The sequence below is a fragment of the Suncus etruscus genome, chromosome 6 (genome assembly GCF_024139225.1).
Source record: "Suncus etruscus isolate mSunEtr1 chromosome 6, mSunEtr1.pri.cur, whole genome shotgun sequence".
Taxonomy (NCBI): domain Eukaryota; kingdom Metazoa; phylum Chordata; class Mammalia; order Eulipotyphla; family Soricidae; genus Suncus; species Suncus etruscus.
The window spans coordinates 1,295,707-1,323,039 of record NC_064853.1 but is presented as its reverse complement, the minus strand read 5'-3'; the positions used below and the strand labels follow the sequence as shown (position 1 = coordinate 1,323,039).

Genomic DNA, 27,333 nt, shown 5'->3' with positions numbered 1-27,333 from the left:
GGTGTCCCATATGGTCCTTCGTGCCTGCCAGGAGCTATTTCTGAGCAGATATCCAGGAGTAACCCCTGAGCAACGCCGGGTGTGGCCCAAAAACCAAAAAAAAAAAAAAAAAAAAAAAGGCAATGGTGATAGACCTCTTGCGAAGTCTGAATATGTTCTGATGAGACTGCTGAGGGACCAAAGCGATAGTACAGTGTTTTTGCCACACCAGGTGACCCTCGGGTTACTCCTGGCTCTGTGCTAAGAAATACCACCTGGCAGGTTCAGGGGACCATACAGGATGCTAGGGTTGAACCGGGTTGTCCTGGGCGGGCCTTGTGCAAGGCAAACGCCCTTCTGCTGTGCTCTCTTCGGCCTCCAGTGCTTTGAAGGCTGACCAGGGCTCGTTCCCCAGCATCTCACGAGGTCCCCTAAGCACCGCCAGGGGTGATTCCTCAGTGCACAGCCGGAAATAACTGATCCGCGCAGCAGCAGGTGTGACCCATGAGGAACTGAACAGATTCGATCCGATGGGGAAGTGGGAGCTAGGCAGGGCTCCTGGCGAGGTTCGGGTGGTTTGCGCGTGTTCTAACGTGGAGGGCACCGGGGCCCCAGGCCTAGTTTTGGAAGCCAAGAAGCTCAACGCGGAAACGTGGCAGGTGGCGTCGCTGTGTGTCTGCCAAACGCTTTATTCTCTCCCCAGTCGTCGTAGACTGTCCCTGTGGCCTAGCCCCTGACCGAGGGGGACGACAGCTGCGCCCCCTGAGCGAGGCGCGGCCTTCATCCCGGCTTCCTCCTCCTGGCCAAGACCCTCCTCGTGGTGCTCACGGTCCCGCCCACTCGAGGCTCACCCGGCCCCGCCCTCCTCGGGCTCTACCAATCGCCGCCGAGACGCGCCTCAGGCCCCGCCCTCCACGCACCACTTCCGACGCAGCCGGGTCCCTCCCCAGTCTCCATCCCCTCAGCCTCTCCCCGCCCTCCCCTTTTCCTTTTGCCTCCCCCCGCCCCGTCTCCTCAGCCTCGAGCCTCTCCCGCCGCGGGCCCCGCCCCTTCAGGCTCCTCCAATCGCCGCCCGAGACTCGCCTCAGGCCCCGCCCTCGTCAGGCCCCGCCCCAGGCTGCGCACCTCACTCCCGCGCTCCCTCTCGGTCCCGCCTCCCTCCACTTCCGCCGCGGACAGGTTCCCCCCCGTCATCCTCCGCTCGCCTCCACCTCGCATCTCCGTCTCTCGCCAGTGTCCGTCCCCTCAGCCTCTCCTCGCCCTTCCCTTTCCCTTTTGTCCCTCCGCCCCGTCTCCTCAGCCTCGAGCCCCGCCCCCGCAGGCCCCCACTCGGTTCTCGTGCCCGCCCCGCCCCCTCGGGCTCCACCAATCGCCGCCCGAGACTCGCCTCAGATCCCTCAGTCTCCCTCCACTTCCGGCGCCGACAGGTTCCCCCCCCTCATCCTCCGCTCGCCTCCATCTCGCATCCGGGTCCGTCCCCTCTGCCTCTCCCCGCCCCGTCTCCTCAGCCTCGAGGAGCCCCTCCTGCCGCAGGCCCTCCCCGCCAGGCCCCGCCCCCGCCGTGATCTCGGGCCCGCCTCGCGCGCGGAGACCCAGAGCGGCTGCGCGAGGCTGGCGCCGGGCGCCCCTGCGTCATCCGCGCGCGTCGAGCCGGAAGTGACGCTCGTGGCGCGCGCCGGCCGCGGTTTCTCCTCAGGCTCCGGTCCGACGGCGACGGTGGCGGCGGCGGCGACGGCGGCGGCGCAGGGGTGAGTGCGTGAGTGGGTGAATGAGTGAGTGAGTGAGTGAGTGAGTGAGTGAGTGAGTGAGTGAGTGGCGGCCGGCGCGTTCCAGGCCAGGCCCCCGCGGCCGGCCCTCGGGGCTCCCGGGGCCGTCGGGGGGCGGGAGGGCCCTGTCGGCGCCCTGACGCGCGCGCCTCTCGCAGCGGGGCGACCCCAATGGGTGATGAAAAGGACTCCTGGAAAGTGAAGACGTTAGATGAGATTCTGCAGGAGAAGAAGCGCCGCAAGGAGCAGGAGGAGAAGGCCGAGGTCAAGCGCCTGAAGAACGTGAGTGGCCGGCCCGGGCCCCGCACCCACCGGCCCTGGCCAGCGCCCGGGTCTGGTCCGGCCTCGCCGTGCGGCCTCTGGGCGCGAATGCTCGCTCCCTCCTGAGACACACAAACACATACATGCGCGCGCGCGCACACACACCGCCCCACAGGGGCCCTAAGCCCTTTCTCATCCCCGCAGGCCGATGACCACACACGCAAACACGTCCTGCCTCCTTCCTGAGCGCGCGCACACACACAGATAAACACACACACACACACACACACACACACACACGGACGCACGCACGCACACGCTGGCCGCCTGGCCGTCTCTCCGTCCCCCGCGGACTGGACAGGCCAGGCCGGTCTCCACAGGGACCCAGACCCGCTCTCACCCCCGCAGGCCGATGACCGGGACTCCAAGCGGGATTCCCTGGAGGAGGGGGAGCTGAGGGAGCACCGCATGGAGATCACCATCCGGAACTCGCCCTACCGGCGCGAGGACTCCACGGAGGACCGGTGAGTGCGCCGAGGCTTCACGCCGGTGCCAAACGCCTGGAGGTCGTCGGTCCAGAGTGAGACTCGAAGCGAGCGGTAGCCTTGGCGCGCGCCATGTGGATAGTGTTGTAATATTGATTTTGCCTGTCATCCCACCTGGATTTTCCAGGTGGGGGTGATTAAGGAAAGAAATAGCTTGTTGGGGAGGCATAGGGACTGAGCTCCTCTTGACTTCGGACACTGAGTCACTTGAAGACCGTGTTCGTGTCCTCAGAGAATGGTGAAGATGGCTTTGCGTGGTAGAACTTTCTTTGGCTTGTTCTTTTTTTTTCTTCTTACTGTTCTCTTGAGGGCAGGGGTTACTCCTGGTTGTGCTGGGCAGTGGAGGCTTATGGGATGATGAGGACCCAACCTGGGTCGGCTGCATGCAAGGCAAAAACCGTAACCACCGTGTGTCTGTGTGTGCTACCGCTTCAGCCCTACGTTCGTCATCCTAGGCTTAGAACTGGTGGTACTCGGGTGCTGCCCCGCCCACCCGCGTCGATGGCTCTATGCTCTGGCAGGGCCCACTAGCAGTGTCAAGGATCAAGCATGGGCCTCTATGCAAATCATTTGCTCTCCCACTCGTTGGATTCTTACTTTTGTGTGTGTGTGTGGTTTTCGGGTCACACCCGGCAGTGCTCAGGGGTTACTCCTGGCTCCAGGCTCAGAAATTGCTCCTGGCAGGCACGGGGACCATATGGGACGCCGGGATTCGAACCGATGACCTCCTGCATGAAAGGCAAACGCCTTACCTCCATGCTATCTCTCCGGCCCCTGGATTCTTACATTTTTAAGGAAAACAGCTCTACAGAGACACAACTGGAAATAATAAACTGTACATTTAAGCATGCAGCTTGATATGTATTTACATGCCCATTAAACCTAAGCATAATCAAAGTAATTTGTCCCTCATCCCAAGCTACTTTCTTTTTCATTTGTTTGTTTTTGGGCCACACATGGCAGCACTCGGATTGCTCTGGCCTTTGTGCTCAGAAATCACTCCTGGCAGGCTTGGGAAACCTATGGGATGTCAGGGATCAAACCCGGGTCAGCCATAGGCAAGGCATGAACTCCAGATCCACTGTGCTATCTCTAGCCTTCCTCTTTTGTTGAATGAGCCACCACTAAGACTGCTGAGGGTCTACTCCCGGAGGGGTTGTGGTTGTGCCTGTATCTTCTGCAGAGCATACACCCCAATCCTTTGTGCTGTTCCCAGCCTTAGAGCGCTCCATGTCACCCTTTTCAGCTGAAACTATAATTGCAGTTTAGGTTATAACCTCAGAGTTAACAGGTTTTCTGAAGTTGATTAGAGAAGCAGGCTAGTACCTAAAACTGCTCATATGACTTTTATAAGCACTGTATGATGTCTTGTACCATTTCAGAGGAGAGGAAGATGATTCTTTGGCTATCAAACCACCCCAGCAAATGTCTCGAAAAGAAAAGGCTCATCACAGGAAAGATGAAAAGAGAAAAGAGAAACGTAGGCATCGTAGTCATTCAGCAGAAGGGGGTATAGAGCATTTGTTTTCTTTTGAATCATATATAAGTTTATTTTGTTGTTTTGTAATCTGTCCTCTGCATAGTCCACTGCTAACTATCAGTTACAAAGCATATAAATTTATTGTCAATTATTCTGAAGTTATTTCATGTGTCCTCTTTTTTTTTCTCTTTGTTTTGGGATACTTTATTTATTTATTTATTTTGGTTTTTGGACCACACCCGGCAGTGCTCAGGGGTTACTCCTGGCTGTCTGCTCAGAAATAGCTCCTGGCAGGCACGGGGGACCATGTGGGACACCGGGATTCAAACCAACCACCTTTGGTCCTGGATCGGCTGCTTGCAAGGCAAACGCCGCTGTGCTATCTCTCCGGGCCCGGGATACTTTATTTTAACATAAAATTTTTTCTTTATTTTGGTTTGGGGCCACATCTGGCAGTACTCAGGGTTTATTTCTCTGCCTTGACGAGTCACTCCTGGCAGACTTGGGACTATGAGATGCTTGAGATTGAACCCAGGGTATGCATATTCAGGGTAAACACTCTACCCACTGTACTTTTTCTCTGGCCCTCTAACATAAGATTGTAAGTGTAGGGGGAAAATGCCCTTTGATGTTAAACTGCTTTATTTGGAAACAAAAAGCTATTTGGTAGAGTTCAATAAGTTTTTTATTGAGACTTGAGCAGTAATACAGTGGGTAGAGCGCTTGCCTTGCTCGAGGCTGAACCAGGTTTGATCCCCAGTATCTTGTATAGTGCTCCTAGAACCTCCAGGAGTAATTTTCTTTTTTTTTTTTTTTTTTTTTTGGTTTTTGGGCCACACCCGGTGACGCTCAGGGGTTACTCCTGGCTATGCGCTCAGAAGTCGCTCCTGGCTTGGGGGACCATATGGGACGCCGGGGGATCGAACCGCGGTCCGTCTCCTAGGCTAGCGCAGGTAAGGCAGGCACCTTACCTCGAGCGCCACCGCCCGGCCCCAGGAGTAATTTTCGAGTGCAGAGCCAGGAGTAACCCTGAGCAATTCTGGTGTGCCCCCTCCCCCAGAAAAAAGTCTGATCAATAATAATTTTTGTTTTGATGTGTGGGAGGGCACACCTAGCGTGCTTGGGATTCCTAGCTCTCACTCAGGAATTAACTCCTGGCAGTGATCTGGGAACAATAATGGGATTCAGGGATCGAACCCAGGTCAGCTGACTTCAAGGCAAGCACCTTATGTGCTGTACTATAGTTCTGAACCCTCCCCCCCAAAAAAAACATGGGTTTTTACAGGAGCTAGAATTCTGTCAGAACTTCATATTAAATTAGGAAACTAATACAGTGTCCATGATTTGTTACAGAATAGTAAAGAAAAAGTCATTTCATTACTGTGGTAACTGCGTTTCTTTGTATTATTGCAGAGGCCTTTTTGTTTTGTTTTAAATTTGAGTCGGAATATCTTAGTTGTTAAATGTCTCATTGTGTAGTTTTTTGTTAAGTTCTTTGGAGCTACATTTGTTTGTGTGACAATCATCATTTTTCTCTAGGCAAGCACGCTAGAGTGAAAGAAAAGGAAAGAGAACATGAACGTCGGAAGCGGCATCGAGAAGAACAGGACAAAGCCCGCCGAGAATGGGAAAGACAGAAGAGGCGGGAGATGGCGAGAGAGCATTCCAGGAGAGAGAGGTGAGCAGAAGATGGTAGAGCACTTGAGAGTTAGAGGTGAGCAGGTATGGGGAGAGAGCATTTCAGGAGACGGGAAGAGGTGAGTGGGAAATGAAGAGAGGCTTCCAGGACAGAGGTGAGCAGGAGCTATCGAGGGCATTCTGGAAGAGGTGAATGGGTGATGGTGAGAGTATTTCTAGAGAGAGGTGGTGGGAGATGAGACCATTGTCAGAGAAATGAGAGGAGATGATGAGAGCATTTCGAAAGAGGTGAGTGGAAAATAATGAGAGCATTCTTGGAGAGGTGATTGGAGATGTGTGCATTCTGGATGAGGGGAGTGGAGATGATAAGAACCTTCTGGAAGAGAGGTGAGTGGAAATGATAAGAGAGCATTTTGGGAGAAGTGAAGGAGAGATGATAGCATTCTGGAAGAGGTGATTAGAAAAGGTGAGAATTCTTTATGATAGATGAGAGCATTCTGGGAGAGAGGTGAGTGGTCTTGGCACTGCAACTCAGTTGAAGCATTAGGAAGTTTGATATCTCTAGGAACAGTGAAAGAACTGATTGTTTTTGGCTGGTGGAGGGGCTGTGGAGGGCCAAGCCTGGTGGAGCTTCCAGATGAATTCTTCACTCTGTGCTCAGGGATCAAACCCAAGCTGGCTGTTTACAAGGCAAATGTCTCCCCACTGTTCTCTCTTCTGGCCCTGAGCATTTTGGCAACAAATAAGAACTTGCCCCGCATCAGATAAATTAAATACAAAAGGATATCTGGATGTCATGCCACAGTCAATATTAGGTGGTGCTCCCTGGGAGAATTTTCTGGAAGGAAGTGAAGGAGGCATAGAATGATCAACTTTCCATGCTCTGGGTTTACTCTTGGCTCTGCATTCTGGGGTGCTTCTCGCAGTGCTCAGGGGACCATCTCTGGTGCTGGGACAAACTCAAGTTGGCTGCATGTAAGGCCAGTGCCTTGCCTGCTGTCCTATTTTTTGGGTCCCCCGAAGTAAGTTTCTTGAAGATATTGGGGGATGTGGGGCAATAGGAACCTGGGGAAACTGGTAGACATAAGGTGACACTGAAGGTGGGAATGGTTCTGGAACATTGTATACCTAAAACTCAACTGAATAATTTTGTAAATCACGGTGCCTTAACTTAAAGAAAAAGATAAAATCAGATGTAGATTGGTTGGGAGATATAAAAAGGAAGTATGTGCGTGTGTGGGGACCTGCTGGAGACCCAGGGTTTGATGGGACTGAAGCAGTGTGTAGTGAGGTCTGGGACAGACAACAGGGAAAAAGAATGAACTAGCTAGTGATCTTCTAGGCCTGGTAGCTGGTGGCAGGAAAGATAAATGGGCTGCCCTGCAGGAGGTAGGTGAAGTGTGCCTGTGTTCTGGACCTTCTCAGAAAGTCAGTCCAGATTGTTGTAGACTCGTTTTTTTGGAGAGGGCCACACCCTGGGGTGCCCAAGGACTAGTTCTGGAGGAGCAACCCCTGTCAGTGCTGGGGGGAATCTAACCAGAGCAGCCCTGTGCAAGGCAAACGCCTTAACCCCAATACATCTCTCCAGTGTTCCATCTAGGTGGTTTGAGTGAGAAGACTAAGGGATTATATATAATAGCTTAGGTCCTTTAGGTCACAGCAGAAACTGACTTTTCAATCATAAAACAAAGGGAAAGAGCCAAGGATGTGGTAGAGTCCCTTGCTAGTCACATGCTGAGAGTGCCAGCCTCGCTGTGTAAGATCTGGAATTTCAACCTAGCATGGCAAAAACAAACCAGGCAATGCCTAAGGCCTGGAGCAATGTGGAAGCAGGTGCTTATAGAAAGCATCTCTCTAGCCCCTGCTCTGCTCACCTTGGCCCAATGTGTCAGCAGTGACTCCTACCACCACAGCTCATCAGGGATATTTCCAGATTGGTAGATGCTACCTACAGGGCAGGGAGAAGCTGAAGGGCTGGCAATGCTGAAAGGGTCAAAGTGCAGAAAGTGCAGGGCGAGAAGAACTCAGAAAGCCATGCACTAAGGTTCCGTCTCAAGACTGCTGCTACCCTATCCACCTGATCAGCCAAGCTTCTGAAGAAGCAGGAGTGGCCAGACTTTGCTGGTGTTGCTATTGTTGGGGGACACACCTGGGATCACTCCTAGCTCTGAACTCAGATTACTCTGACGGGGTTTGGAGTAATGGAGTATGGAGTGGTGGAGATTGAACCCAAGTTGGCCAGTACAAGGCAAGTGACTTAACTACTATACTATTGCTCAGCCCCTAAATATGTTATTTTAAACATAGGCTGAGGGAGGGATTGGGCCATCCCCTAGCAGTGCTCGGGACCATAGGCAGTACCAGCAATTGAATTATGGTTGACCCCAGGCAAGGTAAGCACTGCTCTATATTTCTCTCCAGCTTACATGTATAATTTTGTAGTTTTTATTTGTTTGTTTATTCATTTTTTGGGTTTTGGTTGTCTTTTGGTTTGGAACCACACCTGATGGTGCTCAGGAGTTACTCTTGACTGTGTGCTGAGAAAATACTCCTGGCAGACTTAAGAAAACATGGAATGCTGGGGATCAAACCCACGTTGGCTACTTAAAAGGCAAAAGCCTTCTACCCACTGTGCTATACCTCCAGCCTCTGTCCTTTTCTTTCTTTCTTTTTTTTTTTTTGTTTGGTTGAGTTTTCTTTGTTGTTGTTGTTTATAGGTCACACTCGGCGGTGCTCAGGGGTTACTCCTAGCTCTGTGCTCAAAAATCACTCCTGGCAGGCTCAGGGGACCATATGGGAGGCCGGGATTCCAACCATCATCTGTCCTGGATCTGCTGTGTACAAGGCAAACGCCCTACCACTTCACTATCTCTCCAGCCCCTGTTCTTTTATTTTAGACCCACACCTGTTCATGCTCAGGGGTGTCTCATGGTTCTGTACTTAGAGATCACTCCTGGCAGTACTTGATTGACCTTATGTGGTTTTTGTTTGCTTGTTTTGGGGGTTATACATACAGGGTTATGTTCAGTGCTTACTCCTCATTCTGCACTCAGTTATCCTAGTGGGGCTGGGATCATGGAGTGCTGGAGATCCAGTTCAGGATCTTTCTTTTGTTCCCTAGAACCTGGCTGCGTTCAGGGATTGCTCCTGGCTCTAAGCTCGTGGCAGGCTCGGAGGACCATATGGGATGCCGGGATTTGAGCCACCATCCTTCTGCGTCTAAGGCAAACGCCTTACTGCTGTGCTATCTCTCTGGCCCCAGGAGTAATTTCTGAGTGTAGTTTCAGGAGTAACCACATAACATCATCTGAAGAGTCAAAACAACAATAAATAAATAAAATAAAGTTTGTAATGAGAGCTGGAACTGGGTTCTATCCCCAATACCCCTTACAATGCCAGGAGTGATCCCTAAGTGGAGAGCCAGGAGTAAGTCCTGAGCACTATTGGGTGTGGCCCAGAAACAATGGGAAAACAAAAAATAAAAATTGTGATGAATCAGGAACATCTGAAGACCAGATACGGTACCTTTCGCAAAAAACTTAGAAAGTACTGTAAGTCTGGTTACATCCATGATCCATAATTACACATAAAATAGTTTCAGTATCCCAAATAAGAAGACTATCAAAGGGGTCAGGCGGTGGCGCTAAAGGTAAGGTGCCTGCCTTGCCTGTGCTAGCCTTGGACGGGACTGTGGTTCGATCCCCCGGTGTCCCATATGGTCCCCCAAGCCAGGAGCAACTTCTGAGCACATAGCCAGGAGTAACCCCTGAGCGTTACCGGGTGTGGCCCAAAAAAAAAAAAAAAAAAAAAAAAAGAAGACTATCAAAGAAGAATGACTCCCAGGCTGTGGGCTGGGACTTAACTGGTAGGGAGCTCACCCTGCATATGTGGACCACTTTAAATTCCATTCCCTAGAACGGTTCCTCGTAGCTGTCATGAGTTGTTCCCAGCCCTGCCTCTGTCATTCTGGCACTAACCATGCGAGGCCCATGTCCAGATGACCCATATTATCACAGCCACCAAAGGAAAGGGAAGAGAAAAGGGCATGGTCAACTCGATACCTTCTACAAGACTCAGATTTCTGCAGAGGGTGGGTGGATTCGTGCTGGTTCAGGCCACACCTGGTGCTGCTACAGGCTTTGTTTAGGGGCTACACGCAATGTTGTATTTAGGTCATACCTGCTGTGCTAGACTTTCTCTGACATGTGGGCCCTTTTTTCTTCCTTTTTGTTGTTGTACTAACTAGACCATACCTGGTTGTACACAGGACTTACTCCTTATAGGAATCATTCCTGACAGTCTCTGAGGAGGCTGTCAATATGGAACCCTAACTCAAAGGGCTCAACACAAGACTTTGAATACAAGAGGCCCAGATTTGATCCCTGGTAGCATCCCAAGCAAAAAAAACATGGGGCCGGAGAGATAGCACAGTGGTGTTAGCCTTGCAAGCAGCCAATCCAGGACCTAAGGTGGTTGGTTTGAATCCCATATGGTCCCCCATGCCTACCAGGAGCTATTTCTGAGCAGACAGCCAGGAGTAACCCCTGAGCAACACCAGGTGTGGCCCAAAAACAAAGACAAAACAAACAAACAAAAAAAATAGTATTAGAGAAAGTTTAGAAAACAGATCAGTGGGGCCAGAGAGATAGCACAGTGGTAGAACATTTGCCTTGCATGCAGCTGATCCAGAACTGATGGTGGTTAGAATCTTGACATCCCATAAGGTCCCCCAAGCCTGCCAGGAGCAATTTCTGAGCGCAGAGCCAGGAATAACCCCTGAGCACTGCCGGGTGTGACCCCAAAAAAAGAAAAAAGAATCAGTGGCTCTGAGATTATAAACTCTACTCCTACAACAGGAATCCACTATTCCCTGCCCTTGAGTTTAGAACCTCACACAAAGGCAGGGGCTCATGGAACTTTTGGGGAATTTTGACCCACATGCAGTTCTACACTCAGATCACTCCTGAAAGGGCTTGGGAGAGCCTATGTGGTGTCAGGTATCAAGTGTGTGTAGGCCATATGTGTGGCAAATACTCCTGTATTCGCTTGTATACTCGTCTGTATAGTCCCTGTAGAAACAAAGCTCAGTTTCACTAAGTTCTATCTGGCAGTCATTCTGAACATGGGCCTTCACAGTGTCTGTCACTGAACATGGGCCTTCACAGTGTCTACTCACTTCCCCTTTGTTGGCCACCTGATGGAGTAGTCAGTCACATCTGTTTCACTAAAGTTCTAGACCAGCCCTTCACTGCCTTCCTGTTCCCTTGAGTGCCTACATTCTCAGATAGCTGTGGCATGGCCTAAGGATTTACCTGCCCAAGATTCAGCGAGCAGTGGCAGAGCAGGGCTCCAGGGCTTGTGTTGAATGACTGACTGAGTTTGTAACCTGACTCCTAGGACACCGGAGGGGAAAGAGACAGCTGGGAAATGGCTGGCATGTGCTTATTGCAGGGACCGCCTTGAGCAGTTAGAGAGGAAAAGGGAGCGGGAGCGGAAGCTGCGGGAACAGCAGAAGGAGCAGCGGGAGCAGAAGGAGCGGGAGCGGAGGGCAGAGGAGCGGCGCAAGGAGCGTGAGGCCCGGAGGGAAGGTAACCAGCTAGTGGGCAAGTGCCCGTCTGAGGCCAGGCCCTCCTGCCACTGGGACTCTGCCTCTTCTCTTTGAAGTCTGTGGCTTTCCACTGTAGGACCCAGTGCTTGGCCCACGTGGTGGTTGCAAACCAACGGTCTGAGATCCCAGCTGCTTACACATGGGCCTTGAAGCATTGGCAACAATAACAGTTAACAAGCCAGCTATGGGCTTGGGCTAGGTTCAGTAGCAGAACATTGGCTTCTCCCATTGCAGGCTCTGGGTTGGCTCCCAGCACCGCCTAAACGCACCCGAGGTGTTTGTGACCGTGTTCACCTGTGAGCATTTTCTGGGTGGAAAGGGGTTGTGACTGAAGGTTTAGGAATCCTAGCCTGAATATGCCATCCAAGTTCTCGGTTTGCCCATAGCTCTGGGTAGAAACGGTTCTCTCTTTGGGCCTCCTGCCCCTTCACACCATTGCTGTCAGCAGGAACCTACATTACAGGCACATCTGCTTCAGGCCCTGTTCTCAGTCTCTGGAGCTGAGGGATGCCCCGCTGATAGCAGCGTCTCCTGTCATGTCTCATTGCAGCCGTTTCTGCTCATCACCGCACCATGAGGGAGGACTATGGCGAGAAGGGAAAAGCAAGCCACTGGAGTCGCAGCCCTCTGCGGCCGCCTCGAGAGAGGTTTGAGCTGGGAGACAGCCGAAAGCCAGGTGAGACCAGGAAGTGCCTGTTGGGCCTGTGTCTGCTGGTGCCTAGTCTGGGGAGACTGGCACATCCCATTCTTGCTCAGAACATGGGCTGAGTGGAAGGTGGGTCTCAGCACTGCTATGTGGCCTTGCCCATTTGTCCCTTTGATGTCATGTTTCTTCCTAAGTGAAAGAAGAGAAAATGGAGGAGAAAGACCTGCTCTCTGACTTACAGGACATCAGCGACAGCGAGCGGAAAACCAGCTCAGCGGAATCCTCTTCAGGTAGTGTTCGCTGGGCTGGGGCACCAGCCATCGTGCAGCAGGGTGCCACACGGTCATGCCTCACTCTTCTTCCTGAAGCAGAGTCCGGTTCTGGATCAGAAGAGGAAGAAGAGGAGGAGGAGGAAGAGGAAGAGGAGGAGGAAGGGAGCAGCAGTGAAGAATCGGAAGAGGAGGAAGAAGAAGAAGAGGAAGAGGAAGAAGAGGAGGAGGAAGAGACTGGCAGCAACTCGGAGGATGCCTCTGGGCAGTCAGCTGGTAAGGGCATAGGCACTGGGTCCGGAGCCACGAAACCACCTGAAGCCCGAGATTCAGCTGTATGGTGTACATTCAGTCTACAGCCCTCACCTTTCTTTTATAGAAGAAGTGAGTGAAGAGGAGATGAGCGAGGAGGAAGAGCGAGAGAATGAAAACCACATCTTAGTTGGTAAGAGCACCTTATTCTGCTTCCTCTCTTTTGGGGTTTTGAGCACTGTGGCAGGTTTTAATCTTTGTTTGCAGAGAAATATGGTGTTCAGCCACATACAGCTGTCACTTGTAGCGGTGCCAGAACCTGGCTGGCCGCATACTAAGCCATACTACCCCTGTCCTGTGTGGTCATTTTAGAGCTGTGAGCAGGACAATGTGGTGTCCATGTTGTTGTTCTCAGAGTACCACTCAGCCTTGTGCCTCAGGCACCCCCCCAATCTAGGCCCCACGGGAGACCAAGAAGCACTTCCTGGGGTCCTATCCTAAGGACCCAGCTAAGAAGGAGGTGCCTGCGCCCTAACCCCAGGCACGCTCCTTGGGAGCTCTGAGTGTTCATTACCCTGCTGGTCTTCCCCAAGACCTCCTTGTGTGTCCTCTTTGTGCACCATGTCCCCATTGACATTCCTGCTTGTGGCTCTTTATATGTTGTCACTTTGCAGTTCCAGAGTCGAGATTTGATCGTGATTCTGGGGAGAGCGAGGAAGGAGAAGAAGAAGCGGGAGAGGGCACCCCACAGAGCAGCGCCTTAACGGAAGGGGACTTTGTGCCTGACTCCCCTGCCCTGTCACCCATTGAGCTCAAACAGGAGCTGCCCAAATACCTACCTGCCTTGCAGGTAAGCCTGGTAGAGTGCAGGGGCCAGGCCCAGTGGGTGTCCAGGGCCTGGAAGTCTGGCCTCCTGTCGAGCTTTCTGCTGGCAGGAAGCCTACCAGGCTCCCCACTTTGAACCCCAAACTGTGTCATGGTCCCTAGCATACCCTCAGCGCCATAGACTGGTATTGGAAATTCAAGGTGCAAGGGGGAACTTGGGAAGGGCCCCTGCTGCAGCAGATGGGAGAGGGTGCTCCACCCTGTGTCCTTGGCACTTGGCTGAAGGAGTTCCCACAGTCAGACCCTGCTCACCACTGCTTTCACAGGGCTGTCGGAGCGTGGAGGAGTTCCAGTGCCTGAACAGGATCGAGGAGGGCACCTACGGGGTGGTGTACAGAGCCAAGGACAAGAAGACAGGTGGGCCGGGGTGGCAACCAGCTCTTACTGCTACAGTAGCCTATGTAGCCCAGGCAGACACCTGTATTGAGAATCAGCTCTAGGGTCCCTGGGGGTGCTGTGGGGACAGAGGTTCACAGGCCCTCCGGTGTGCCATGATGTCACTCAGGACCACATTTGTCAGGGAGCATGAGCTGAGGCTTCGCTTCCTGATGCACACCAGATTAGAGCTGTTGGAGGACAAAGGAGGGCACATCATGGGGGTCAGGGTCCGCAAGCAAGGGTACCTCATCTTCCAGATGAGATTGTGGCTCTGAAGCGACTGAAGATGGAGAAGGAAAAGGAGGGCTTCCCCATCACCTCACTCAGGGAGATCAACACCATCCTTAAAGCCCAGCACCCCAATATCGTCACTGTCAGAGTAAGGCGTCTCGAGGGGGGCTTGGGGGAGTGGGGAACACCTGTGGCTGCAGTACACTGGCCTGTGCTGTCTCCTAGGAGATCGTGGTGGGCAGCAACATGGACAAGATCTACATCGTTATGAACTATGTGGAGCACGACCTCAAGAGCCTGATGGAAACCATGAAGCAGCCTTTCCTGCCAGGTAGGGGTTCCCCACAGGGTCAGTGCTGGGGCGCCCACTGGGAAGGCGGTGGGGTCCACCTGTGTTAAGCATGTTTCTGCTCTGCTGTCCAGGAGAGGTGAAGACACTGATGATCCAGCTGCTGCGTGGGGTCAAACACCTGCACGATAACTGGATCCTACACCGAGACCTCAAGACGTCCAACCTACTCCTGAGCCACGCTGGCATCCTCAAGGTGGGCGACTTTGGGCTGGCTCGAGAGTATGGCTCTCCTCTGAAGGCCTACACCCCAGTCGTCGTGACCCTGTGGTACCGTGCCCCAGAGCTACTGCTAGGTGCCAAGGTGAGTACCTGCTGCAGGGGTGGGGGCGGAGGCAAGCATTGCCCACCTGAGCCTATCTCTGACCTTCCAGGAGTACTCCACTGCCGTGGACATGTGGTCAGTGGGCTGCATCTTCGGGGAGCTCCTCACTCAGAAGCCACTGTTCCCCGGGAAGTCGGATATTGACCAGATCAACAAAGTCTTTAAGGTGGGGGTGGGTGTGATCGGAGGGTGGGGGCCATGTTCTTCCGAACCCTCAGAAATGAACCCTTCTCACTGGGTGTCTGCCGGGCTTTCCTGCAGGGTGTGGGTGTTTTGAGGTGTCTCTCTGTTAGGACCTGGGGACCCCCAGTGAGAAGATCTGGCCGGGCTACAACGACCTTCCTGCAGTCAAGAAGATGAGCTTCACCGAGTACCCCTACAACAACCTGCGCAAGCGCTTCGGGGCTCTGCTCTCAGACCAGGGCTTCGACCTCATGAACAAGTAGGTGGCCTGGCCCTGCCCTGCCTGGCAAGGCCCCCTCTCCCCACAAGGGGGCGCCTCACCCACCTTGTTCTCACAGGTTCCTGACCTACTTCCCTGGACGGAGGGTCAGTGCAGAGGACGGACTCAAACATGAGTATTTCCGAGAGACCCCCCTCCCCATCGACCCCTCCATGTTCCCCACATGGCCTGCCAAGAGTGAGCAGCAGCGGGTCAAGCGGGGCACCAGCCCTCGGCCCCCAGAGGGCGGTCTGGGCTACAGCCAGCTGGTGAGGAGGCTACCGGGTTGGGGTCGCCTCTGTGCCCTGAGGGAGAGGGCCCAGTAGGGGCCTCACAGCACTTGTACCTTCCAGGGGGAAGATGACCTGAAGGAGACGGGATTCCACCTCACCACCACCAACCAGGGGGCCTCAGCCGCCGGCCCTGGCTTCAGCCTCAAGTTCTGAGCTTCTTCAGCCCAGAGCCCACAAGGCTCTACACACACCAGTCAAGGCCCTGGGGCCGCTGAGGGTGGCCTGGTACTTCATGCCACTGCCATCTGCCTGGAGCAGCGCAGCTCTTGGACTGCGGGATTTGGTTTTCACATTTCTTTCTTACTGCCTGTGGGCCTGTAAATGTGTAGAATTAAGCCACATCTCCTCCGTGTGGAAGCAAAGGATGTATTTTTTCAGCTGAGACGGGCTGGCCCGCCAGAGGCCCAGAGAGGGCCTGATGGACTGAACTTCGGGCCTTCCCGGAGCCCAGAGCTGAGCCCAGAGGGCCACCTGGTTTTGTATAAGTTCGTCGTGTTCCAAAATGTAGTAAAGTTTCTCAGAGGAAAGTCTGGTCTGGTCTGTTCTTTCAGGACGGCCTGTTGGCCTTCGGGAGGGCTGAGGGGTGCGGTGCTGGCCCCCTGTCCCGAGCATCTGGCCTCACTGAATTCCACTTCCCAGGAGCTGCCTGGAAGAGTTCTTGCCTCTCTGTGCCTCCTGGTCAGTCCAGGTGTGGGGTCTGACTCGGCCACACTGGCCCCCTGCGCGCCCCCCAAGAAGGGCCGAGATGGAGCCGAAAGTGCTTTATCAGTCACGCACGCGTACGCGCCACGAGTAGGTGGTGAGCACTCGGCGGCGCCAGCGCACCATGCACGTGTAGGTGCCTTCTGTGATGGCGTTGGCGATGATGCTCAGGTGTGCCTCTCCCAGCGCCAGGTAGCCGGGGTAGGAGAACTCCAGGGGCTCCTGGTCCTTGTACCAGCTGGGAGGAGAGGGCGGCTCAGTCGAGCGGGCCGACCCGGGCCGCCCACCCCACGACCCCATGCGGGCCTGGCCGGCCACTCACTGCACTTTGCCTTTCTTGTGCAGGATCTTCTGGCCACAGCGGAAGGTCATGTTTCTGCCCTCTGGCACGAGCCTGGTTTTGGTCCTGGGAGGAGGCGGGGTGGTGGCCTCCGTGGGGAAGGGGAACTCTGCGCCGGCAGGGCAGGCCATTAGTGCCACGGCCAGGCCTGGGAGCCAGGGCAGGGGCGCGAGGGCTCAGGCTCACCGTAGCAGAAGTCACAGCTGCTGGGGCAGAGCCTCTTCATCAGCCTCTGGCGGCCTTGGCAGAAGCCCTTCCGGGCCCAGGAGGCGCAGACGAACAGGCGGTCCAGGCAGCCTGCGGGAGGGAGGGAGCGCGGTGGGGCCTCGGGTCGGTCGGTCGGTCGGCCTGCCGCCCGCCGCCCGCCGCCCCGCCCAGGCCCGCAGCCCGGCACCCACCATACAGCCGGTGCAGCCCCCACAGCTCGTCCTGCGACAGCACCTTCCAGCCGCGCAGCGTGGCGTTGAGGTGCATGAGCGCGCGGCCCTGCAGCGAGTGCATCAGGCCCAGCGCGTGGCCGATCTCGTGCGCCGCCACGTGCACCAGGTCGGTGAGCCACGCGCCTGCGGGGCCGTGGTCAGAGCCCGCGCCGCCCCCGCCCACCCACGCCGGCAGCTGTGCTGCTGGGCCGCCCCGGGCGCAGATAAGAATGCGCCCCGACTGGGCCCAGCCCAGGCGCTGAGCTCGGCCCCCAGGAATGCAGCCCCGCCTCCCCCAGGGTGCGGGCTGTAGCGGGACGCGGCATCTGGGACCCAGGCCCGCGGCCTCCAGGCCCCCGCCCGCCTGCGCCGCCCCGTCACCTTTCTTCCAGCTGTAGCGCGTGGGGCCCAGAATCCAGTACTCGCTGTCGTCAAAGTGGATGCCGCCGTGCGGGGGGAAGAAGGCGTGCGCCAGCTCGCCCGTGGGCCCGTCGAAGCAGTGGTGCAGCGCCGAGGCCAGGCAGTCGGTGTGGTTGGCGGGGTAGAAGCCTGCGGGTGCACAGGGCTGAGCGGGCGGCCGCGGGCGGGCGGGGGCGGCGGGGGCGGCGCCCACCTATGCGGATGTCACTGGGCTGCTCCGGGGCCACCTCGCGGAAACTGAAGGGGGACACGTCACTCCACATGCGGAAGGCTGCGGCCAGACCCCGCCGCGTCTCGCTGGGGCTCAGCAGGTTCCGAGGGAAGGACAGGACCCTGGGGTGCGGGGCCACGTTAGGGCGGCGGCCGGGCCGCAGCGGCTCCCCGGGACCCCGCGCGCACCTGTAGGTGAGGTTGAAGCGGTCCCAGCGCAGCCGGGCTGGCGTCAGCGTGTAGCGGCGTCTGCGGGGCGCCTGCGGGGGCAGCGGGCCCGGGCCCAGCCTGGCCGGGACTCCGGCAGGGGTCGGCGAAGTCACGTCCCCCTTGGAGGGAAGCGACAGCCGTGGATCGGCGGCACGGGCGGCCGGTCTCCAGGGCGAGCCGGGCGAGCCGCCCCCTTCCCTGGGCGCTCTCTGGTTCTCCGTTTCGACGTGGTCCTCTCAACGTGGGGTCACCAGGAAAAAGGTCCCTCAAACCCCCAGACCCAACCGGCCGGTCCCCAGGCCCTCTCCTGCCCTGCGGCGGGTGTGCCCCGGCACCTCGGACCCACGGCGCGCCGACGTGGCCTCACCTGCACCGCGCTCCGGGCGGCTGGCAACCCCAGCCGGGCCAGCAGCAGGAGCCCGGGGAGCAGGCACAAGGTGCCCAACAAAGTGCCCAGCAAGGCCGGCCGATGGCCACCCCGCCCCAGGGCCCCCGGCGCGGCGGTGGCGGCGGGCGCACAGGCCCCGAGCTCCATGGCGGCGTCTGCGGGCCGGCGGGCTGTCTGTCGGGGCCGCCTCGGCACTGCGCGGCACGGGGCTGAGCGGCGGCCGAGGGAGTCAGAGGGGAGGTGGCGGCGGCCCGGCTCGGGTTACAGCCCTGCCGGGGGGTGGGGGCGGCGACCGCCCTGAAGCGAACCAGCTGGCCCGCTGCTGCCCCGAGCCCTCTGGGGAAGCCAAGGACGCCCCGGCCCGGCCTTTGGCAAGAGGGACGGAGAGGGAGGGACCCCGGGGCCGGGGAGGCGCGGACTGGCGGCTTTCCCCTAAATGGGCTTCGATAGACCCTGGACGCCAACTACGAGCCGAGGAGGCCGCGTCTTGCTGGGCGCAGCCTGGGTGCCCGCGGGGGAGGCCACACGGCGAGTGGGGACGTGGCGCGTCCGCTCGAGAGAAGAAGCTGGGGAAGGGGCTGCACCTGGGCCGGCGCGGGCCCGAGACTGTTCCCCGTTCCCCACCCTGCCGCCCGCAGGTGGAACGGAGGGAAGCGCACAGGGGCAGGGTTTGGACCGAAATCTCAAGGGCCTGGGGGCGCAGGGTGGGCTTGGGGTGTCCGGGAAGCTGGGCGGGACGGAACTTCGCAAAGCGCCGGCTCGGAGCCGCGTCTGGTCTGTGCAGGGCCCGGGGCTGGGGGAACCGCACCCGCGGCTGGGGTGCCGGGATGATTGGGGAACCGAGAGCGGGACGCCGCGCGTCCTGGGGTGGGTACAGGCACCAAGGTCCCGGAGTGCTCCCCTTCCTCCCTCCTAGTCCCATCGAGACTGCTGCCGGCCCGTCCAGCCCCGCCCCGCCCCGCCCCGCCCGGGCCCGGCCCGCCCCGCCGCCTCGCTCCAGGCAGGCACCAGGCGCCAAGTCCGAGAATCTTTTTTATAAAACACAAGAAGCGCCGGGACGGGACGGGGCGGGACGGCGGTGGCGGCGGCGGGAGTGGAAGCGGCGGCTCGGGGCAGGCGGACAGGCGGGTTCACACGAAGATCTGGATGCGGTCGCGCACCGGCTGGCGGCAGATGGGACACGCGCTGAGCGCCGCCCCGCAGGGCGCACAGGCACCGTGTCCGCACTGGAACACCAGGCGGATGTGGCTGTCGATGCAGATGGGGCAGGTGATGCGCTCCTCCATCTGCCGGTAGCGGCTCTGCAGCTCCTCCACCAGCGCGCGAGGCGGCCCGGCCTGGGGCACAGGGCCCGCCACCTCGGAGCCGTCTGCGGGCGGGCAGGCGGGCCGGGAGGAGTCAGACCAGGCCGGGCCAGGCCGGGGCCGGGGACCCCACCGCCACCCGCACCCACCTGGGCGCAGCTTCTTGGCGATGGGCACCTGGCACCTGATGCATTTCTTCATCCTGCGCGCGCACTCTGCGGGGAGGCGGGCAGCGCGCGTTGGGCGGCGACTGGGGGTCTCCAGGACTGCCCCCCCGCCCCGCAACCTGCCCCAACACTCACCCTCGCACACCGTGCGGTGCTGGCAGGGCGAAAAGAGCACCAGCAGGGCCAATTCGGAACACACCAGGCACTCGGCGGCCTCGGGGCCCGACGCGGCAGCCACGTGCAGGTTGGTCATGGTGTTGGGGGTGATCCTGGGGCCTGGGGCCACGGGCCCCCCACCGGTCTGCCGCTCCCTGCAAAGGGAAGACGATGTTTTTGGTTTTTTTGGCGTCACACCCGGCGGCGCTCAGGGGTTACTCCTGGCAGGCTCAGGGGACCATGTAGGATGTCGGGATTCGAACCACCACCGTCTGTCCTAAATCGGTTGCACGCTATCTCTCCGGCCCGCAATGGGACAACGAAAGGGGGATTGCAAAGGCCCCCCCACAGGCTAGGCATCGTCTGGGCTGGGGGGGACCCGAGCACCGCTCCCTCGCGGAGCTCACCTGAAGCGCTGGGCACAGCCCTGCAGGGCTTTGCGCGTGCGGCCATCAGTGGCCAGGTCCAGGGGGCTGCGGCCACGGTGGTTGGTGTAGCTCACGTCGGCGCCCTCCAGAGCCAAGAAGCAGGCCAGCGCTATGCCCACCGACAGCTCGGTGCTGCTCGGGAGGCCGGAGGCCTGGAGCTGGGCGCGGGAGAAAAGTCAGGATGGATGGATTCAGGGGGCTGGTGGGAAAATGTTGCATAGCCAGGCAGGACAGGGCAGGGCAACCCCCTTGGCATCCAGCACAACTGTGACATTCCCCCCCACCCCACACCCCGCACACTGCACCCAGCTCTGGTGCGAACCCCAAGAGGCCTCCTGCCCACAGACCCAAGTCCTGTCACAGCAGCGCATCTGCTCGCCATACTAGCTACTGTTCTATCCACACCCAGGCTCACACTTCCTCACCCTGGACAGCAGTGGCACTGCCCCACCAGCTGTCAGGGGCAGCAGCTGGTGACGCTGCAAGGCCACGTGCAGGGCCGTGTCCCCGTCCTCGTCCTCCGCGTTGACGCTGCACCCGGCGGCCGCCAGCAAGGGCACCAACCCCACGTGGGCCTGCTGCACTGCCAAATGCAGCGGCGTCTGCAGCTTTCGGTTGCGGACGTTCACATCGCAGCGGCCCTGGGGGTCAGGGGCACAGGCTCAGCACAGGCCCTGGCTGGTGGTGCGGGGCCCCAGCCGCTGGCCCTTGCCCTGGCCTGTCCCGCACCTCTCGGATGAGGATCTGGGCCACCTCGCAGTGGTTGTTGAGGGCCGCCAGGTGCAGCGCAGCGAAGCCATCATCCTTCTTGGCGTCTACCAGCTGCCGTGCCCGTGCCAGGATCCTCCGAACGGCTCTGCAGAGGCAGCAAGGGTTGCGTCTGGGGATGGAGCAGCCAAGGCGGGGGGGGGGGGGGCGGCGCAGCCACCACGCATCTGCCCCCACTCACAGCGTGTGGCCCTTGAGGGCCGCGAGGTGCAGCAGGGTGAAGCCTTGGCTGTTGGTGGCCATGACGTCAGTGGTGGGCACCTCCGTGAGGACCTCCACGATGCCGCTGGCACCAGCGCCCGCCGAGATGGCACAGTGCAGGGGCGTGTCCGCATGGGCGTCCTGCCGGCAGTTGGTCATGGTCACTGGGCGTGAGTGATGACGGCCACCAGGTCCCAGGGCCCGGGCAGGGGCACCGCACTCACGGGCAGGTTGACGTCGCAGCCGTGCTCACACAGGACCCGCACCACCTCCAGGAAGCCCCGCTGCACGGCCAGGTGCAGCGGGGCGCTGCGGGTGCCACTGATGACGTCAGGCTGGCAGCCTGCGCTCAGCAGCACCCGTGCGGCCTCAGGCTGGTTCCTGGCAGAGAGGGGCAGAGGTGCTGTAGGAGGCACCAGACCCTGAGGTACTCCCCACTGTCCTGCCCTGGGCCTCACCCCAGGGCCGCGTAGTGCAGGGCGGTGTGGCCCTCCTCGTCCCGGACGTCCACACCGGCGCGAGCCTGGAGCAGCAGCCGCACCAGCTCCAGCTGACCCAAGTAGGCAGCCACCTGCAGGGCCGTCCTGCCCTGGTTCTTGGTGTCCACCTGTGGGGAGGCCCAGGTCAGCGCCTCGCCCCTGGTCACCTCTGCAGGGGCGGGGATGAAGGGAGATGGGGCTGGGGAGAGGGCAGCAGCCAGGTTCCCCAGGCCCAGTCTGCCTGTTCTGGGTGTCTCCGCAGCATGTCCAGAGCTCTGGCCATGTCGCCCAACGCCGCCTCCACCACCAGCCTCCCGGGACGCTCCGTATCACTCTTCTGGGCCCGGAGCTTTTCCAGGGCAACCCCCAGTGAACCTGGGGGCAGCGACAGGTGGGGGTTGAGAGGCATCCTGGTGCATTCCCCCACCCTTGACAAACAGTGATCTGCCCGCACTTTTGTTCTCCCTGGCGCGCTCGGCCACATCCAAGTTGGCGTCCTCCTGGGGGCGGTAGGCCACCAGGCAGGAGGGGCTGAAGGTCCACAGCTGACCGCCAACAGTCACCTGCAGGTTGCCATCTCCGAACACCTTGAGCACTCGACCGACGCGGCCCAGGGCCTGCAGAAAGAACAGCGGGGGTCACGGGCGGGCCCAGGGCGCAGCGAGGAGGCAGAGTGGGTGCACTTACGGGGGCCATGTCGTCAGTCCACTCTCCGTGCCCGGCCTGCAGCCGCTTCACTGTGTCCAGGTCGTCGATGACCCGCACCACGTCGCCCACCCAGAAGGAGTGGCGCTGAGCGAGAGAAGAGGAGGGCAGGGGCGGTCCTGAGTAAGCGGGTGGCGAGCACCCCAGCCCCTTCCCTCCCTGGGGCACGAGTGGGTCAGGCCAGACAAGGATCAAGGACCCCAATCAGGTGGAAAGGGCAGGCAGGTGGCCACATTGGGCCAGCCAGGGCTGCCAAGGTAACAAGGTAACGGGAAGGTGGGTGGGTGGAGCTTAGGGAAGGTGGGGAACGGGCGTGGCCATGTGCGGGTGGGCGGGGTTTGCTAGACAGGTTGACCTTAAGTCCAGTTAGCTGGGTGGGTGGGGCTTGCTGCATGGGGTGGACCTTATGCAGGGTTGGCAGCGTGGATGGGGCACTCCCTGCTGGCACCTGTGCCCCACCCACCCAGGATGCTTCAGGCCTGTGGCCCTCCAGGACAGCCCTCCCTCCTCCTGCAGCCCTACCCCAACTCTCAGGACACACCCCCACTGCCCTGGGCCCACAGAGGACATGTAGCCAGTCTCCTGGGCACTCCAGTCCAGCCTTCCCAGGTCCCTTCACACTAAAAACCCTTTTCCTTGGGGCAGGGCAGTAAATGAGTAGAGACTGAGCTCAGCCCAGCCCCACACACACCATGGAGGTACCCCAGGGTGAAAGGTCAGGCGGCTGTCTATTCACGCATGTGCCGTCCCTGGGATCTGTCCCACACACTGGCCAGGGCCCAAGGGTGAGGATGGAGGCTGGGCTCGGCATGGACAGCTCACCTCCGCCATCCTGGGGTTCCACCCACCGTGGCCTTCCTGCAGGTCTCGCAGGGTGTCCGAGTCCAGCGTGCACTTGCCCTTGTCCCCGTGCTGGAGGGGCTGCCCGTCCACACTCACCCTGCGCTGCAGCTCCGCTGGTTTGCCTGGGTGGGGACACGCAGCAGGACATGCTCGGGGCACCCACTCCAGGCCAAGCTGGTGTCACTGCTGAGGCCTCCTGGGTGCTCACCTAGCCGGGGAAGGTGCTCCTTGTAGTAGAAGCCGCCAGGCGCCACGACCAGGCACTTCAGGTCCACCTTGCCCTTGTGGCCCACGCGGTACACGTTGGTGGTGCCGTCCGCCCAGGTGACGCTGGCCACGCTCCGCCCCGTCTCCACGTCCCAGCCCCGGATGTCCACCACTCGGCCTGGCTTCCCCTCCCCACCTAGGGAGACAGCGGCCCCGTGGGGCTGAGCCGGGGGCCACAGGCCTCACCATTCCCGCGTCCACCCCACCCTCACTCACCGTCCTGGGAGCCCCACTCCCAGTCAGGGCCCCGCACCACCTTTGCGCCCTGAAAGATGCCCCTCAGCTGGGTCCTCGGGAGGCCCTGCCGGGGGCTCAGCGGCACCCTGGAAGAGAGGGGAGAAGTCTGGGCTGGGGAGCACTTCTTGCAAACTCTGAGGCTGCAGGATCCACCCTCCAGGAGCCAGGTGCCCCTAAGTCTCCCCACCAGAGCAGGCGGCTCCCCTTCAGGCCAGAGGACAGGGTCTAGAAGTTGACTGCAGGTGGGGAGGAGACCAGGGAAACCCCAGAGCAGGGCGGCTCTGCAGAGCATGCAGACGTGGGGTGGCGAAGACCACGCCAAGGGTGCCCAGGCACCTCTCAGGACTCACGGGCGAGAGTGGGCCGTCTCGTAGCGCTCGAAGGCGTGGGCCAGGTCGTGCTTGCTGTGCATGTAGCATTGGGTGCACAAGTCGTAGTCGAAGCACACGCGGCACTTCCAGCGCATGCCCCGAAGCCCGTGCTTCTTGCAGCAGTCACAGATGATGTTCGGGTGACGCACGCCTGGAGATGGCAGGGGTCAGGGCGGCACACACGGGCACGCACACGCAGCGCACATACACGCAGGCCCGCACCGGCACGCACCGATCTGGGCGTTGTCGTAGAGCAGCAGGTCATGCGCGCCCTGGTAACCAGCGCGGTAGTTGGTGCGGATGCCGTGGTCCCACTGCACCACCACCGTGCGGTCCGGAGTGGACGGGCTCCCATGGCGGCCGAGCTCCACCACCGTGCCCACGAGCCCCTCGCCGCCGTCCTGCTGGCCCCACATCCAGTCCACGCCTCGGACCACGCGCATGCCCACCTGCACGCCTGCCTGGGGGTCTGGGTCCATGGTGGGTAAGGACGGGCCTGTGGGTAACGTATACCCTCAGGTACATGGGTGGGGCCAGCAGCGGGGGAACCCCATCACCTCTCACCGGCACTCAGTGGAAACACCTCGACGTGACCCAGGATCCTGACACCTGTCACGGGGAACCCAGCTGGTGATAAGCGCTGGCCCCAAGGAGCAGGACTCCGGGTCAGTTCAAAATGGAGGGGCGAGGGGCCAGAGAGGTGACGCGGCAGTAGGGCATTGGCCTTGCACGCGGCTGACCCAAGACAATCCCCCAGAGTCCCATATGGTCCCCCAAGCCAGGAGCGATTTCTGAGTGCAGAGCCAGGAGTAACCCCTGGGCATCACCGGGTGTGGCCGAAAAACCAAAAAATAAAACATGGAGGGGTTCAAACTACTGCTGTCAGTGCATTATGGGGCGTCAGGCCAGTCCCGCGGGGTGTGCGGTGTCTCGCTAGACCACCCAGTCTAGTGGACTTGGCAAGGACTTTCTGCATGTGGACCCTGAAGAGGAAAGCAGCAGGACCCCACGGCCTTGCACTGTGTCCCCAAAATTCTCCAGAGGGCTGCTTCAAGTGACCCAGGCGCACTGCAAGGACAATGAGGACGGAGCCTCCTGTCATCTCATCCTCACTGGGCCACAGGAGACCCGGGCACAGCTACTGACGTCTGCCCCGCCACCCTCCCAGGAGGACCCCTACCTAGAGAGTTAGAGTCCAGGGGCGCGGGCACCGACCACCGGGCTTTCCTGCCAGGCTCTGAACATCTGCGACCCAGGACCCACAGCCGGCCGGGCAGCGGACCTGGGGAAGACGGTTGGGAACGGCTGTTGGCCTCCTGAGGGCCCAGGGCTGCTCAATCCCACATCAGACCCGGGGACCAGGCAGGGGAGGTGGGGCGCGGCCCACGGGACAGCCCAAGGCCAGAGGGCTCCCGGCAGCGTCTGGGGCAGAGGAGGCTGCAGTCAGGAACGCTGTGCACGCGCTGGGCCAAGAGTGAGTCAGGCGCAGTGGCCAGAGGCCCAGAGGGCCAGGCCAAGGCCAGGGCATGACCCCGCGGGGGACACCTGTGGGGAGAGCGCCGACGTCACCCCGATGGGGACGGAGGCGCTCGGGCACCCGCAAGGGGCACGGCTTAGATGGGCGCGAGGTGGCACCGGCTACTTGTTGCGCCCGGAGCAACAGGCCGGCCGGAGGGGGCCGAGGGGGCTTCGGTGCGGGCGCTCAGCTCGGCCCCGCACCGCACCGACCGCGGGGACCCGCGGGACACACGCACCGGCGATCGGGGCCCGCACCAGGAGTCTGGGAGCCCCGAGTCCGGCGAGCCTGGCCGCGCGACCGCCCGGCCCGACCTTGCGGCTCGCCCGCACCCGCGCCCCGCACGCGCGCGCCCGAACCCACACCCGCACCCGCACCCCGCGGCCTGTCAGCGCCGGGGCCGGGCTGCAGGGCGCGCGGGCACCCGCCACCTTGGAACCGGACCCCGCCGCGCCGCGCCGCAGCGAGCCCGCCCCGCCCCGCGCCGTCCCCCGCGCCGTCCCCGGGAGCCGCCCGGGCCGCGCCGCGCCGCCACCAACCCGGGCCCCGGCGTCCCCGCAGCGCCGCCACTTGCCCGGGAGCGCCCGACCCGCGCGCTCGCTGCGCCGCGGGGCTCCGAGGGCCGAAGCACACCCGCCGGTGCTCGGCGGCGGCGGCCGATCCCCGCGCCCGCGCGCCGCGCCGCGCCAGCCCACCGGAGAGCCTGGCCGAAGCCCCCCGCACCGGGCGCCGGGCCGCGCGGCGCCTGCCGGGAGTTGTAGTTCGCGGCGCGCCGGGGCCGCTGGCGGGGGGCGGGACCCGGACTACGACTCCCGTGAGGCCCCGCGGCGGCACGGCTCGGGCGGCCGGCAGGGGGCGCGGCGGGGCCGGGGCCGGCGGAGGTGCGGGCGGCGGACGCGCCGCGCGTGACTCGAGGCCACGGCGGCTGCGACGGCACCTGCAGCGGCGCCAAGGCCGCGCCGCGCGCCCCGCACAGCAGCGGGACGGACGCCCAGGGCGCCCCGAGCTCGGCCTGCGACGCGGACGACGGCTGTCACCGCTCCCCAAGGCGCCTCCGAGCGCCCGGCTCCGCACGCACCGCGCCCCTCGCGCCCCTGCAGCGTGCGTGTCGCCCACGTGGCGCTGCGGGGTTGCGGCGCGTCCGGTCGCCGTGGAGACGGGGCTGGGCGCGCGCGGTGAGCACGGCGGCCGTGCACGGAGCTCGGGGTCCCTCTGGCCTTGCGACCCCGCGACCCAACCGAGCCTGGCACCTGAGCCCCGCGGGGGGCGGCCACGCGTGTTTCTTCCGTCACAGCCACGTCCCGATTGGCTGCGCGCGGGGATCCACGTCACCTGACAACAGCCCCACGCGGAGATGGGGATGGGGATGGGGATGGGGATGGAGATGGGAGCCCCGGGGGTCCAGGTCCCAAATGCGTGCTCCCTGGGAGCCATTGCAGAGTGGGAAGGTGTTTGTCTTGCACCTGGCTTACCCGGTTCGATCCCCAACATTTATGGTCCTCGAGCACCGCCAGGAATGTCTGAGCACAGAGCCAGGAGTAACCCCTGAGCACTGCCAGGGGTGGCCCCAAAACAAAATCAAGACAAACAAGAGGGGCCAGAGAGAGCACAGCGGTAGGGCGTTTGCCTTGCAAGCGGCCGACCCAGGACTGGCGTTGGTTCGAATCCTGGCATCCCATATGGTCCCCAGTGCCTGCCAGGAGCAATTTCTGAGCACAGAGTCAGGAGTAACCCCTGAGTGCTGCCGGGTGTGACCCAAAAAAAAAAAAAAAAAAAAAAAGAGTAAGCAAGACCTGAACACTGCTCTGTGTGGCCCCAAAACAAAACTCAGCACCTGGGCCCGAGAGATAGCATA

The 27,333-nt window shown here is 60.2% G+C and overlaps 3 protein-coding genes across 6 annotated transcripts; 1 reads left to right on the top strand and 2 right to left on the bottom strand.

Annotated features, from left to right (window-relative positions):
• The first annotated feature begins 1,908 nt into the window (after window positions 1-1,908).
• LOC126011602 (cyclin-dependent kinase 11B) lies at window positions 1,909-15,874 on the top strand. 4 transcript variants are annotated; one of them, XM_049775425.1, is made up of 18 exons: window positions 1,909-2,027; window positions 2,415-2,530; window positions 3,934-4,031; window positions 5,571-5,709; window positions 11,121-11,257; window positions 11,828-11,953; window positions 12,118-12,213; window positions 12,292-12,468; window positions 12,572-12,637; window positions 13,119-13,294; window positions 13,596-13,686; window positions 13,965-14,086; window positions 14,164-14,269; window positions 14,362-14,591; window positions 14,662-14,778; window positions 14,906-15,054; window positions 15,134-15,323; window positions 15,408-15,874. In XM_049775425.1, exons 1-18 carry the CDS (start codon window positions 1,917-1,919, stop codon window positions 15,498-15,500), a joined length of 2,340 nt encoding a protein of 779 aa, XP_049631382.1. In that variant the 5' UTR covers window positions 1,909-1,916; the 3' UTR covers window positions 15,501-15,874. The 4 variants fall into 4 exon arrangements, with proteins under 4 accessions (XP_049631382.1, XP_049631379.1, XP_049631381.1 ...); XM_049775422.1 differs by having other exon boundaries at window positions 3,934-4,061; window positions 12,295-12,468; XM_049775424.1 differs by having other exon boundaries at window positions 3,934-4,061; window positions 12,575-12,637.
• Window positions 15,694-18,847, bottom strand: MMP23B (matrix metallopeptidase 23B). Its single transcript, XM_049775426.1, has 7 exons — window positions 18,016-18,847; window positions 17,628-17,767; window positions 17,422-17,561; window positions 16,788-17,357; window positions 16,576-16,686; window positions 16,372-16,498; window positions 15,694-16,287 (listed from the first exon to the last, which is right to left on the bottom strand). The coding sequence occupies exons 1-7, from the start codon at window positions 18,181-18,183 to the stop codon at window positions 16,113-16,115; spliced, it is 1,431 nt and encodes a 476-aa protein (XP_049631383.1). The 5' UTR covers window positions 18,184-18,847; the 3' UTR covers window positions 15,694-16,112.
• A 208-nt stretch (window positions 18,848-19,055) lies between these two features.
• On the bottom strand, window positions 19,056-25,353 carry MIB2 (MIB E3 ubiquitin protein ligase 2). Its single transcript, XM_049775420.1, has 18 exons — window positions 25,143-25,353; window positions 24,195-24,458; window positions 23,942-24,113; window positions 23,571-23,677; window positions 23,296-23,490; window positions 23,067-23,209; window positions 22,227-22,331; window positions 21,994-22,156; window positions 21,781-21,914; window positions 21,519-21,667; window positions 21,285-21,441; window positions 21,041-21,201; window positions 20,821-20,947; window positions 20,517-20,732; window positions 20,071-20,249; window positions 19,643-19,818; window positions 19,490-19,555; window positions 19,056-19,405 (listed from the first exon to the last, which is right to left on the bottom strand). The coding sequence occupies exons 2-18, from the start codon at window positions 24,439-24,441 to the stop codon at window positions 19,167-19,169; spliced, it is 2,736 nt and encodes a 911-aa protein (XP_049631377.1). The 5' UTR covers window positions 24,442-24,458; window positions 25,143-25,353; the 3' UTR covers window positions 19,056-19,166.
• Window positions 25,354-27,333: the final 1,980 nt, after the last annotated feature.

Coding starts and splice junctions, on each gene's coding strand:
- MIB2 (XM_049775420.1), bottom strand. CDS start 24,441: ATGGACCCAGACCCCCAGGCAGGCGTGCAGGTGGGCATGCGCGTGGTC. Junction 21,668..21,780: donor TGCGGAGACACCCAGAACAG/GCAGACTGGGCC, acceptor GCCTCCCCACAG/GTGGACACCAAGAACCAGGG. Junction 19,406..19,489: donor CGCCAAGAAGCTGCGCCCAG/GTGGGTGCGGGT, acceptor GCCCGCCCGCAG/ACGGCTCCGAGGTGGCGGGC.
- LOC126011602 (XM_049775421.1), top strand. CDS start 1,917: ATGGGTGATGAAAAGGACTCCTGGAAAGTGAAGACGTTAGATGAGATT. Junction 14,087..14,163: donor CCAATATCGTCACTGTCAGA/GTAAGGCGTCTC, acceptor GCTGTCTCCTAG/GAGATCGTGGTGGGCAGCAA. Junction 14,779..14,905: donor AGATCAACAAAGTCTTTAAG/GTGGGGGTGGGT, acceptor TCTCTCTGTTAG/GACCTGGGGACCCCCAGTGA.
- MMP23B (XM_049775426.1), bottom strand. CDS start 18,183: ATGGAGCTCGGGGCCTGTGCGCCCGCCGCCACCGCCGCGCCGGGGGCC. Junction 17,562..17,627: donor CGCTTCAACCTCACCTACAG/GTGCGCGCGGGG, acceptor CCCGCACCCCAG/GGTCCTGTCCTTCCCTCGGA. Junction 16,499..16,575: donor CAGCTGTGACTTCTGCTACG/GTGAGCCTGAGC, acceptor CTGCCGGCGCAG/AGTTCCCCTTCCCCACGGAG.